Consider the following 14165-nt stretch of genomic DNA (forward strand, 5'->3'; position numbering starts at 1 on the left):
CGAGGCCGCAGCGAGTGCGGCGAAACTCTCCTCCCCTAAGCCCCACCGCGTGCGCCGGCGTGAGCACGGGGTCGGAGGCATGTCCGCCTTCTCCGAGGCGGCGCTGGAGAAGAAGCTGTCGGAGCTGAGCAACTCGCAGCAGAGCGTGCAGACCTTGTCCCTGTGGCTCATCCACCACCGCAAGCACTCGCGCCCCATCGTCACCGTGTGGGAGCGGGAGCTGCGGAAAGGTGAGTCCTCGGGAGCCCCACTGCCCCAGCGACCCCAGCGCCACGCTGCCTGGCGCTCCCGACCCGGCGCCCTGGCTTCCTGGCTCCCGTTTCCCGGGGGCTTGAGAGCAGCGTGCACCGCGCTGCCCGCAAAGTCGGCGCTTTGTAGGTAATTGCTGAATAAAGGGGCGGAGGATTAAAAAAGACCTATTGATTTAACACAGAAACAGGAACTAGGGGCTCAGGACTCCGCACCTAATTGGGGCCAGAAATTCAGGCAGTCGGGTATTTTTTTTCATTTTGCACATCAATCATGGAGGCTGGGTAGGAGAAAGGTAGGGAAGTGGAAAGGAAAAGATTGGTGTGAGGTTGGGAGTGACTGCCGTCATATCTGTTAACACATCAGCACAGTTTTGTAAAATTAATAAAGGAATCCGAGTTTTAGAACTGGGAAGTCTACAATAAGATGTGGAATGCAATGGAGAAAATCCTGAATTTATAGGTTTTCGAGGACCCGGATTGGGCAAATTTCTTAATTTCGGTATTGAAGTTGCCTCATCTGAATATGAGGTGGTTGGATTAGTGAACCAAGGTCATTTCTTGCTGATTATGTGCGTCTCGGGCACCGTCTTTATTTTTCAGAACCTTCGATACCGCCTCTGTAAATGAAGTTAAATTTTTTGAGTAGTAATTTGCTCTCACTGAAATACCCGGAATCATTTAACTTCTGCAGAGCAACATTATCTGTAAGAGCTGATTGTATGTTAGTGCGACTGAAAATTTAAAAAATACATTTGCTTAGTCTGGATTTGTACCTCAATTCTTAATTCATTGGGTAGAGAAAGTGGGCACTCTTCATTGTTTCAGACATTCTGATGTAGCGAAAAGGTTATTTATTAGGGTTTTAATAAACCGTTTTAATCAAAATAGATGCTTGTTTACTGACCCATGTGAAAGCTATATGATGTATTTATTAATATGAGAGCTAGTGTAGCCTTGGCAATTTAGAATGGAGACAAACTATTTTTTTCTTGTGTGTTAATTCAGTAGAAGGAATTGATTTATAACTCCATTTTTAAGTTCATATATAAGTGTATGTGTATTTGGCTCTAACGAGGAATTTATCTTCTGTGAGTGGCCAGAAAGGTTTGAGAAGTCCATATATAAAGGTCTGGAAAATAGCTGTGAACTTTGAGATGGCAGGAATTGTCTTTGCTTCTACACCTTACTAGATTTCAAAATCAGCAACAGGTTTATCCTTTTTGGCGGGATAGAACATTTAAAAACACTTACAGTCAATAGGGGATTGATAACAGACTATTTTCAAGAACTACCACAAATCAGTAGAAAAACGGTGATACTGTTAAACGTGAGAGAAAACTTGAAAGGCCAATAAATGATACGTAATCTTACTAGTCAGGGAAAAAGAAAACAGTGAGACTCCACTTTATATTCTTTATTTTGCAAAATTAAAAAGAAAGACAATACCAGGAATTGGTGAGGATAAGGATAAACGAACTTTCTCACACTGCCGGTTGGAATGTAAAAAAGAGATCAGCTTAGCAACCTCGAATAAAGTTGAAGGTATATATCCTTTGATCCAGCAGTTTTCTTTCTAGGAATATATCCTAGAAACTAGTATCTGTGCTCAAGGAGTTATGTTTATTGCAGCCTGTTAGTAACAAAATCAGAAACAGTTTTAAACATCTCATTAGAGTATGGACAAATATACTGTGATATTTATATAATGTAGTACTGTCTAGCTTTCATGAATGAACTAGAGCTACATAAAACATGACAGATTAAAAACAACAACAATAAACAAGCAAAATGTTGAGCTGAAAAAGCAAGGTACAGACCAGTGTGCCATTTAGTAGTTTGAAAACATGCAAAGCAATACTCTAGTTTATAGATATCTGTAGTTTCAGTTACATGCATAGTAAGGATTAACACCCTATTCTATGATAGTGGTGTTGACATAAGAAACATCCAAATTGTAGAGAATTTTTACAAGAGTTTATTTGAGCCAAACTGATGACATATGCCAGAGAGTGAGATCTCAAATGCTCTGGAGAATAACAGTTTTGCAGCTTTTGTGCATTTGAAATTCACGAGGGGAAAGCAAGGTAGGGATTTGATTACAGGATAGTTAACAAGATTATGAGTTCTCTTGAGGATTAATATCCCCTTCAAGCGGTATTCTGGTATATCAAAGGTGTGCTAACCTGGATGCATAAGAACAATGGACAGGGCTGGCTTAAAACCTTTCACTAAAGTTATAGGCCTGGGACATGACTACACACCATTACCTCCCAGTTAGGAATTTCTGATCAGATCAATTTGTGAGGTTACTTTCCATAGAATCCTTTTTATTTGTCCATGGTGGTTAGTTACCATAAAGGAGAGAGGAAATGAAAATGGATTTGTTATCAATTTTTTAAATATTGATACAAATATCAGAAATGATAGATGTGTTGTTTATTATCTGGGTTTGGGGATGTTTCCATGTTTAAATGATTCATAATTAGAAATTTTAAGGCATATAATAGATGCTTTAGGAAGTGAATGGTGTTGGTGATGATAATAAGGTTGGTAATAGTGGTAATTCTATGTTTAATTTTTATACTGTTTACAACGGCTGTCCCGTTTTAGATTGCCACTTACACTACACCAAGCATGTCAAACTCAAAGGCTAACATGGGCCAAATTAAACAAGGTGTAACTTATGTGGGCTGCAAAAAAAACCAAAAGCTTCAATTTTCATAGAAACATAGGTTTATTTCGATAGAAACATGCTGAAACAAAGGGCTGAAATAAATGAGTAATCATTAACATAACATAAATAGAACATTTTAGTAAAAATTAATATTTTTCTTGAACATTAACTTACCAGACACTGAATAACTGCACAAATTAATAAGCGTAATGCAAATAAACCTATTTTTCTTGTTTTCCGAAAGCGAAATATTTCCTGTTGTGCACACCAAACAAGTCAGTCCAAGACTAATGAGGTGGCAGTCGGCTGCTAAAATATATGCTGCTACAGTATTAGTGGAGAGAATGGTGCACCTGCGCATAAGGGAAATGAATGCAACACCATTATAGTGATCAGTCATTAGCGAATGTTGTAGTTTGTTATTAATAATTGTGTATAACAGGATATTGTAAAAATTAAGTTAGGAAATTTTTATTACAATGTTTCTTACATGCCGTTACATTGGCTGGGCTGCAAAAATATTTGTTGTGGGCAGCATGCTGCCTGTGGACCGCGAATTTGACATGTTTGCACTACACCATGGTCCCAATGTCTGCACATGGTTATTTTGGGTTTTGAAAAGAAGTCAACCTAATGAATGTGGAATGGTATTTGTTATGATTTTTATTTGCATTGTCATAATGATTAGTGTGACTATATAGTGAGGATTTATTTCTGGGCTCTATATTCCATGGGCTATATGCTTCTTTCATACCACAGTTGACCCTTGAACAATGCAGGGTTAGAGGGATACCAACCCCTAACGCAGTCAAAAATCTGCAAATAACTAATGCTACCTCCAAACTTTACCAATAGCCTAGTGTTGACTGGAAGCCTTACGGATAGCATGAACAATCAATGAACACATTTTGTATATTATATGTATTGTATACTGTGTCCTTAAAGTAAGGTAGAGAAAGAAATGTTATTAAGAAAAACTTAAGATCATGGACAGTGTTGCTCAGTGGTTGAGTGTCAACATGTGAACCAGGAGGTTGAGGTCTGATTCCATTTCCATTCCCGTCAGGGCACAAGCCTGGGTTACTGGCTCAATCCCCAGTAGGGGGCAGGCAGGAGGCAGCCGATCAATGATTCTCATCATTGATGTTTCTATCCCTCTCCCCTCCCTTCCTCTCTCTAAAATCAATAAAGACATTCAAAAAAGAAAATCATAAAGAGAAAATATATTTAGTATTTATGTTTAAAAATTAGCATATAAAAAAACAAACAAACAAAAAATTAGCATATAGTGGACCCACACAGTTCAAACCTACATCATTCAAGGGTCAATTGTGTTCTAATTACTGTAGCTTTCTAGTAAGTCTCCCTATTATAATTTTCTTTTTTAAGGTAGTTTTGGCTATTTGGGATGAGATTATATGAATTTTAGGATGGATTTTTCTTTTTCTGCAAATATGCCCTTGAGAGTTTGATAGAGATTGCATTTACTCTGTAAGTTGTTTTGAGTGGTGTTATCTTAATATTTACTCTTTCAGTTCATGAACATTGGATGTATTTCAATTTATTTATGCCTTCTTTCTTTCAGCAATGTTTTGTTGTAGTTTTCAGTGTATAAGTCTTATACCTCCTTAATTAAATTTATTGCTATTTTATTTTGATATAATTGTAAGGAATTGTTTTCTTAGTTGCCTTTTGGATTGTTCAGTTGTAATTGATAAGTGCAACTGATTTTTGAATGTTGATTTCGTATTTTGCAACTGTTGAATATTTTTACTAGCTCTGACAGTCTTTTTGTGGAATCTGTAGGGTTTTCTACAAGTAAGATTATGTCATCTGTTTACAGAGATAATATTATCTCTTTATTTTATTTCTTTTTCTTGAGTTGCTATGGCTAGAACTTCCAACACTATCTTACCTAATAATAGACAAACATGTAAATTGACCGTCCCTCTGCTACGCCAACCAGCCAATCAGGAGAGTATGCAAATTAACCCAACAAAGATGGCGGTTAATTTGCATACAGAGGCGTGAAGCAGTGGAGCAAAGCCAGAAGGCTCCAGCCGGAGCAGCTTGAGCAAAGGCCTGGGTCCCGGGTGCCAGAGGAAAACCGGTACCAGGAGCCAGGGGAAGGGAAGGCCTATTGCATGAGTCTCTTCGTGCAACGGGCCTCTAGTCCTATATAATAAAAGCCTAATATGCAAATGCACTGAAGGGCGGAACAACCGGTCCCTATGACGTGCAGTGACCAACAGGGGGCAGACGTTCAATGCAGGAACTGCCCACAGGCCCCAGGCCAGCCAAGGCGGGAGCCAGTGGGGCCCCCCGGGTGGTCCCACCGGTCACCCCACAGATCGGCCCTGATTGCCAGCCAGGCCTAGGGACCCTACCTGTGCAAAAATTTCGTGTACCAGGCCTCTAGCATTGAATAAAAGTGGTGAAAGTGGACATCCTTTTCTTCTTCCTGAATCTTAGGGAAAAAGCTTTCAGTCTTTTGCAGTTAAATATGGTTTTAGATGTGAGTGCATATCTTTGTAATAATCCGTGTGACAAAATGGGAAGTATACATAAAGTACTATGTATGGAACATTCTGGAGGAAATATATTTGTGTGATTGAGTTATGAATGAAACCAGCTGCTTTTTTCATGGTTGACAGAGAAGCTGGTTAATCAGACCTGGGTATTTGGCAGGTTTTTCTCATAAGTGAATGTAGTGAGCCTGTTTTGTTGAGGAAGAATACTAACAGTATTTGTTGCCCATTATGAAATTCAAGGTTTCAAGCAAAAATCAGAATTTTGCAAAATTTGCAACTCTTATCAAAATCTCAACAAAATAATCTTTATTGATACAGACAAGATTATCCTAAAGTCGTTTCCAAGGAATACTTCATTGGAAGTGTTCTGCACTTCTGTTCCATCACATTAACAGATGCATAATGTGAACTTATTTTATATTTAAGGACAAGATTGATCAGTGGGTGCATTATGAATCCATTACACAGTTCCCCATCACCTTTCACCCAGTGATTTTAGCAGCCACTGATGACAGTTGGTTTGACCCTTTTTAAAAAAACCAGGGGTTGCCAAACTATGAATTTCTCATTCTTTTTTTATCATAATACTTATTTTTATTTAACATGTACCAAATATTACATGTATATTGCCCACAAATATTGAAAACTTTTTATTCCTTTCTGAAAGCACTTGAGATGAAAGGCTTAGACATATTTTTGTCAAAGCCTTTTAAAGTATTATTTTACTTCCCATATTTCTTGTTTGGGGTACATTAATATTACATATACATGTATATGCTTGTAAATATATATACTTGTATGTGTAGAAGGTAGAAGCGTAGCAGAAACTACAGAAAAGGGGAGAAAGAGGACAAGAGACAAAACAGCTATGTCATTGGGAGATGTAGGAAATAAGCAGATGTGAAGGGTAAACAGTGGATGTCTAAGGTTTACTCACTGACTAAATGAAAGGTAGCCAGTGGCCTGGTAGAAGTCTCACCTCTCTGGCAGAACCTGAGATGAAGACTGCCAATTCTGAAACTCTTTGGGGGTCCAGTAATTCTTTCTGTGTTTACTATGCAGAATTCTTCTATAACCGAGATTCTCAAAGGTGTGAACCCCAGGCTGCAGCATTAGTATTTCCTGATAATTTGTTGGAAATGCAAATTCGTGGGTTCTAGCCCAGATCTACATCAGAAGTTATGTGGATAGGAACCAGTAATCTATGTTTTCACAAGCCTTCTAGATGATTCTGAGGTGTACTGAAGTTGTATGAGAACTTTCTTTCATCAACCATTGGTGATTCTGAAATGCGGTTCATTTAGGCACAGCAGCATAAATGCTTTTCCCCCTTTGTCAACTGAGATATTTATTTAGCAACCTCGTGTTTTTTGTGTGTGTGTGTGTGTGTGTGTGTGTGTGTGTGTGTTTTAGGTATAATGGCCATAACAGTTTTAATACAATAATCAGTCTTCACAAAATAACTTTAATATTTTGTGTCTGGGCTAGCAGCATCTTGCACTGTGACATTCCTATACATATATAAGCATTTTGTCTAAGTACAAATGTTAAAAACAGAGTAACTTAAGCAATTGCCTATACAAAGGTAAATAGACACTGTAGGTTATTACTCTTGAATTTTTGCTGCATAGCAAATTCCAATTACATGTCAGTATAATGTTACTGATTTATAGAATACATTTTGAACTGTGAGGTATGGCAACTCCTTACAAAGAGACCTAACATGTAAACCTGAATTTTTTAAAATTATATATTTTATTGATTTTTTTACAGAGAGGAAGGGAGAGGGATAGAGTCGGAAACATCGATGAGAGAGAAACATTGATCAGCTGCCTCCTGCACACTCCCTACTGGGTATGTGCCCGCAACCAAGATACATGTCCTTGACCGGAATTGAACCTGGGACCCTTGAGTCCGCAGGCTGACGCTCTATCCACTGATAGAGCTGATATGAATAGGTAATACCAAAAAAATCCAGCTTCCAAATACCCTAGAAATATTTTTCTAACCAAAAATAAAATATTTTAGTAATTCTCAGTTATTTCCTAACATTACCTTTTTTGGGTGCATTGTTGAGTGGACAACGATAAATGCTGAAGTGAGGCTAAATTTGTTGTGAAAGTGTGGGTTAAGCCAGTTATTAAAAAAAATCCACTAGGTGGTTGCTCATTTACTTTACATCAGTTGAGATCCTGAGATCTCCTCTCTCTCTCTCTACACACACACACACACACACACACACACACACACCCTATATAATAAAAGGTTAATATGCAAATCAACCAAACAGCAGAATGACTGGTCAGTGCACTCCCACAGTGGGAGCGCTGCTCAGCCAAAAGCTGGGCTCACAGTTGGTGAGCGCAGCAGTGGTGGCAGGAGTCTCTCCTGCCTCCATGGCTGCGCTAAGGGTGTCCGACTGCAGTCGGACATCTCCCGGACTGCAAGAGGGCACAGGCTGGGCTGAGGGGGGTCCCCCCTCCCCCCCCCCCCCGCACGAATTTCGTGCAATAGGCCTCTAGTGGAGAGATATATAGATAGAGATATGCGCAAATACAGATATCTGCATCCCAACTTTATAATTCAAGATTGCAGTTAAATACTCTTAATTCACTTGAATTACCATGGTAATAAGATGATAAGAAACTTTGTACTTTCTAAAAAAAGGACATGCTTAATATTTTCTGACATTACTTCTAAATTCAGGTGAAGCACAAAAATCCCCGAAAACATATATTCTGCTCTCAAATTAAGTGGTTGAGAGTTTGTAGTAAAAAATATCAGGATTTAACATTTCCACCATAGAGTACATACAAATAAACAAAAATAACTGCTACTTAATACATGTAATGGATATACCATGATTTCTTTAGTCATCTTTTTTTATGTTATCACCGATATCCTTAGTGATTTCTTTGTGCAGTTATGATGAATTTATCAATAGTATATATTCCTAAAGTGAAATATGCAGGGTCAGGTGATTTGTCTATTTACATTTTTCATAGATATTACCAGGTTACTTTTTAAAATATATGTGTTTTTGATTTTTTAAAGAGAGGAAGAGGGAGAGAAACATTAATATGAGAGAGAAACATTGATCGGCTGCCTCCCTTACACACCCCACTAGGAATTGAACTGGCAGCCTTTTGGTGGACAGGACGACACTCAACCGACTGAGCCACACCGGCCAAGCCACTGAATTACTTTTCTAAGACGTTGCACTAATTTATATTTTAACTACCAGTATCTGAAGGTATCTAATGGTGGTATTCTTACCCATACTGTTGCCAATTTTAGTGTCATACTTTCATTTTGATTCATCTAATACAACGGTTCTCAACCTGTGGATCGCGACCCTTTTGGCGGTTGAACAACCCTTTCACAGGGGTCGCCTAAGACCATCCTGCATATCAGATATTTACATTACGATTCATAACAGTAGCAACATTACAGTTATAAAGTAGCAACGAAAATAATTTTATGGTTGGGTCACAACATGAGGAACTGTATTTAAAGGGCCAGAAGGATGAGAACCACTGATCTAATATGTTGAAAATGATAATTGTTTTCAATTGCTTGACCTTTGTGTTTCTTTGACCTTGCCATCACAGTACTTGCCCATTTTTTTAAAATATATTTTATTGATTTTTTACAGAGAGGAAGGGAGAACGATAGAGAGTTAGAAACATCAATCAGCTGCCTCCTGCACACTCCCCACTGGGGATGTGCCCGCAACCAAGGTACATGCCCTTGACCAAAATCGAACCTGGGACCCTTGAGTCCGCAGGCCGATGCTCTATCCACTGAGCCAAACCGGTTAGGGCAACTTGCCCATTTTTTAAGAGGTAATTGATTGTGAGAACTTTGGAATGGAGGGGAAGAAATGAAAATATTTCTAGTTAAGACATTGAAAATAAGCAAGAGCTGCTGGGCCTGTAGGAAAGTTTGTCTTTCATAATTTGAAATTGAGGTTGCTGAGAGGAGTATAATTTTACAAGTGTTCCCCTTTTCAGCTATGCAGGGTGAAGTTAAGACTGGATGCCAAGTTCTTGGTACAAATAATTACTAGTAAAGACATAGGTCTAGGCCAAAGTTTATTGACATAATAAATACTGAGCAAATTCTGAATCAGCTGCTAGGCTTGATTTTCATAGATTGGTAGTTGAGATTGACAGTTGTTGCTTTCCATGGAACTTAGTTTAGTTGGGAAGCACAAGATTACATAAAGTAATTATAAGTGCTCCATAGGAAACGTATGAAGTGTTACGAGAGCATATCAGGACTGCCTAACCTATGTGTAGAGGAACCCATTTAACAGGTCGGAAGGATGGGTAGGAGTTGAGGAAATTGGAGTAGTAGTAGTGCGCATGAAGAGTAGTGTAGAGGACAGACCTGTTAGGGTTTTGGGTTCACAGTAATGAGTTAAAATGTTATCTGGAGAAAAATAGAAAATCTTTAAAGGGGTTAAAGCACAAAGGATGGATGGGCTGCTAAGTCTGAGACATCCTGGCAGCGATACAGGAATACAGCAGCTCTATCCATTTTTCACCCACCTCAGCTATTAAGGAGCAGCCAGCTGTGTTTGACTGAACTGTTTGTCCAATCTGGGACAGATAAAGCCCTTTTAAAAATTACCTGTTGATTATGCACTTTCTGTGGCAAAGAATATTACTAAGTTTAAGTAGATTGTGCCTTACAACCCTCTATCCATCTATCTAACATGTCTTCTAGGCTGTAGTGATTCAGTTTACCAGGGGAATAAATGAGGCTATCCAGCAATTAATAATAAATCTTTAATATATTTTTGTTTCAAGATAATGGCTTTTCTGATTTCCTTCTGTAAAACCTACAGTAATGCTCTTTGGGGTGTGGGTGTGTGTGTGCGCGCGCGTGGGTGTGTGCGTGTGTGTATATTTGTTCAAATTTAGAAAATATTTTTATTGATTTCAGAGAGAAAGGGAAAGGAAGGGAGATATAGAAACACCAATGATGAGAGAGAATCATTGATTGGCTGCCTCCTTCACTCCCCCTACTGGGGATGGAACCTGAGACCCAGGCATGTGCCCTGACTGGGAATCAAACCGTGCGTGACCTGCTGGTTATAGGTCAATGCTCAGTCACCGAGCCACGCCAACCGGGTAGTTTATTCAATTTTTTTCTGCCTCTCTCCATGTAGAAAGCTTCCCCTGGAGAGAGGCTTCTGAAATTTTAGGTAGAACAATACAATTTTAGCTTTCTGTTGTATTCATCAAACCCACTGTGATTTTAAATTTTAATCTCCATGGAAACATGGGTGATTAAGTTAGATTATGATATTCTGCATTATATCAAAATGAGTAGGCATATGGTCTGTACAGTTTAAGAAAATAAGTAAATGCCTAACTGGTTTGGTTCAGTGGATAGAGCGCCGACCTGCGGACTCAAGGGTCCCAGGTTCGATTCCACTCAAGGGCATGGACCTTGGTTGCGTGCACATCTCCACTAGGGCGTGTGCAGGAGGCAGCTGATCGATGTTTCTCTCTCATTGATGTTTCTAACTCTCTATTCCTCTCCCTTTCTCTCTGTAAATAAAATATATCGATAAAATATATTTTAAAAAGAAAAGTATTGACCCTACCACTTTCTGATTATGAATAAACAAAACTAGATTATGAACTGATTGTGAATTAGTGAAATTAGTTGGCATTTCTAGAATCCTGATTAAGTTTGTTTCATATTGTTTATTTAATGTCCCAGATTCTGGTTTTTGAAACCTTGTAATTGATTTTTTATTTGATTGTGCATTATTTTAAAAGACTAAATTTCATATAGTGCTTAATAGATTTAATAAAATTTTATACCAGACAGTCACAGAGGTGCTTTTTGCACAGACACGAGGATTTCAGCGTATAAAAATATTATTTTGGAAATAGTGATAAGATTAGCCATCAATGAAAAGTAGTTTGGTTGGCTTAGTAAAACAGCGATGAAACAGAAAGGTACATAATTGACTACATAATTGATCTCCAGAAACCATAGAGTAGTTATCCTGGTGAGTTGAAGGATGGTAACTTGATAAGTTTGGTTGTAGAATGAGAAGCTAGGGTTTAACATGATAAATAATGGTTAGTAGGTTGGTTGTAGTTCTCAAACAGGTTAATTCAGGTGTTGAGAAAGTTTGTTCAAGTTAAGTGAGGATATTTTAAGTAGATTTTAAAATTTTTTATTTTTCAGCCAAACCAAACAGGAAGCTTACTTTTCTCTACCTAGCCAATGATGTCATTCAGAACAGCAAAAGGAAGGGGCCGGAGTTTACAAAAGATTTTGCACCAGTTATAGTGGAGGCTTTTAAGCATGTTTCAAGGTATGATCACTATTTTGGGTACTAGGTAATGTGTTTTAAATGCATAATATGTCCTTTTGCTAATCTTGCCTTACGCCATTAAATTAAAAACCATGCAATGTATTTCTTTGAAGTTTTCATTTGAAAAGACATCTATAGATGGCATTTGTAAATGTGTAACATACTTCTGTGAAGAAAATTTTTTTTAACTGTTGCTAAGGTGGGCATTTAGAGTACTTGAATTACAGCTTTCTTTAAAGAGATCAAAAACAACTACCATATTGGAATGAACATTGTTCAGAATGAATGAAGGTGTTGAATTGAAAATTTGTGACTTATAAAACTATCATTATTCCAGATAATGTTTCTGGATAAACTTAGTATGTTTTCTCTTCATTATTACTTGTAATGATTTTAAGGTTTTGTAGTGTGTGGGTATGTGTCATAATATTGTTAAATGCTTTGGAAATCTAGGATATTTAAAATAATCATTAACCTGTTGGAAAATTTTGCTACAGAAACATTCTGAGGGTAGGAGTCTACTTTGGCTTATGTCCTTTTAAAATGTTTATTTCCAAACATCATATGCAAATACTTGATCAATAACTGGGTAAACATTATTGGGATAGACTGTTAGATCAATCTAAATTACATAGTTTAGTGGTGAATGATGATTTGTGTTGAATGAGTTAAGGATGAAAATACACTCACCATATGCCTTTACAGTTTTAGTCACATTGGATGCATTCTTTTAAAATTACAGAGTGAAATGCTGCTGTATGTTGCTTTCTTGAATAAATATTATTTATCCTTTAATTTTGATATTGTCTTTTACCATCTTTTTAGATGTAGGTATTTAAGTCTTAGAGTTCAGTCCTAGGCCCTCTCTGGAGTCATATTCTTCACTTGCCCTCTGGACGATTTCATACACTGCATGTAACTAGTTATTATCCACACCCAAACAACTCTCAATCTTATTGCTCCAGTCCAGATATCTTTTTCTTTTAGACTTGTATGTCCAATTGCATATTGAATTTCTAGTTTTGTGCTTCCGAACAGCTCAAACTCACCGGGTCTGATAGTGAACTCAGTATGCCCTTGCTCCATGTTATACATTGCTTCTCCTCTAGGTTTCACTCTCAGTGAGATACCTATGTGAGAAATTAGGTGTCATCTTTCACTCTGTGACTTATACTGTGCACTATTTTCTCCTCCTCTCCTCCTATTCCATATGCTACATAGAGTTCCCTCCGTTCTTTAGATTTCTCCCTATTCGAATTACCATAATGTCATTTCTGTACAATTTCAGTAGTCTCCACTATTGTTTAATCCTTTTAGAAACTGTAGTCAGAGTTACAGAGCTGATCATAACACTCCCTTGCCTTGGAGTCCTTCTCATTTGTACTAGAGATCAATTATAATGTCCTGAGCAAGACTTAAGATGTTTCTTTAGCTTTGATGGGGTATCTCAGTTGGTCAGGGCATGTACAAGAATCAACCAGTGAATGCATAAATACGGAAGTGGAACAACAAACTGATGTTTCTTTCTCTCTGTCCCTCCTTTCTCTCTCTCTCTCTCTCTCTCTCTCTCTCTCTCTCTCTCTCTTCCTCTCTTCACCTCTTCTACTTTCTCTAAAATTAGTAAATAAAAAAGTAAAAGCAAAAAGAAAAGATAGTCCTTCATGGCCCTGTCTACCTCTTCAGACTCTTTCACTCCTTCCACACTCATACTCTATAGTCTACAGTTTCAGCTAACCAAACCTCTTTTATTTCTTTCTGCCTTAGGGCTTTTATATATTGTATCTCCCTAGAATTCAATAAAATATTTATGTACTGCTTACATGTGCTAGGTCCAAAGGATACAATAGTGAACAAGACAAAATTGTCTTCTAGTGGGGCTTACATTTCAGTGGATGACACAGGTAATAACTAGATAGACAAGTGAATATATATTATAATGTCAAAAGATAAGTACTGTGAAGAAACATAAAGCAGGGAAGGAACTAGAGATACATGACGTTGCTCAATTATATCATGAGATAAAATATGACTATGTTAGGGAGGTGGCATTTCAACAGAGACTAAAGGAAAGGATGCAATGAGCACCATGTGACTTTAGGAGAGAAGGATTCTAAGTAGAGAGAATACTCGACAGAAACATCAAGACAGCTGTGTGCTGGGCATTTTTGAGGCTCAGCAGCAATGGGATTTTTGTTGTTAATCCTCACCTGAGGATATATTTTTTTAAGAAATATATTTTTTTATGCCGAAACCGGTTTGGCTCAGTGGATAGAGCGTCGGCCTGCGGACTGAAAGGTCCCAGGTTCGATTCCGGTCAAGGGGATGTACCTTGGTTGCGGGCAAATCCCCCGGGGGGGGTGTGGCGG

General features: G+C 38.1%; 1 protein-coding gene across 3 annotated transcripts in view; it reads left to right on the forward strand.

Annotated features, from left to right (window-relative positions):
• Positions 1–6: 6 nt before the first annotated feature.
• Positions 7–14165, forward strand: part of RPRD1A (regulation of nuclear pre-mRNA domain containing 1A) — a 38889-nt gene continuing 24730 nt past the window's right edge. For all 3 annotated transcript variants that reach the window (XM_006766116.2, XM_015565552.1, XM_015565551.1), the window contains exons 1-2: positions 7–230; positions 11670–11799. In XM_006766116.2, the coding sequence (XP_006766179.1) occupies positions 80–230; positions 11670–11799 (281 nt within the window). In that variant the 5' untranslated portion in view covers positions 7–79. The remainder of the gene's footprint in view (positions 231–11669; positions 11800–14165) is intronic.

Source organism: Myotis davidii, unplaced genomic scaffold (assembly GCF_000327345.1).
Source record: "Myotis davidii unplaced genomic scaffold, ASM32734v1 scaffold259, whole genome shotgun sequence".
Classification (NCBI taxonomy): domain Eukaryota; kingdom Metazoa; phylum Chordata; class Mammalia; order Chiroptera; family Vespertilionidae; genus Myotis; species Myotis davidii.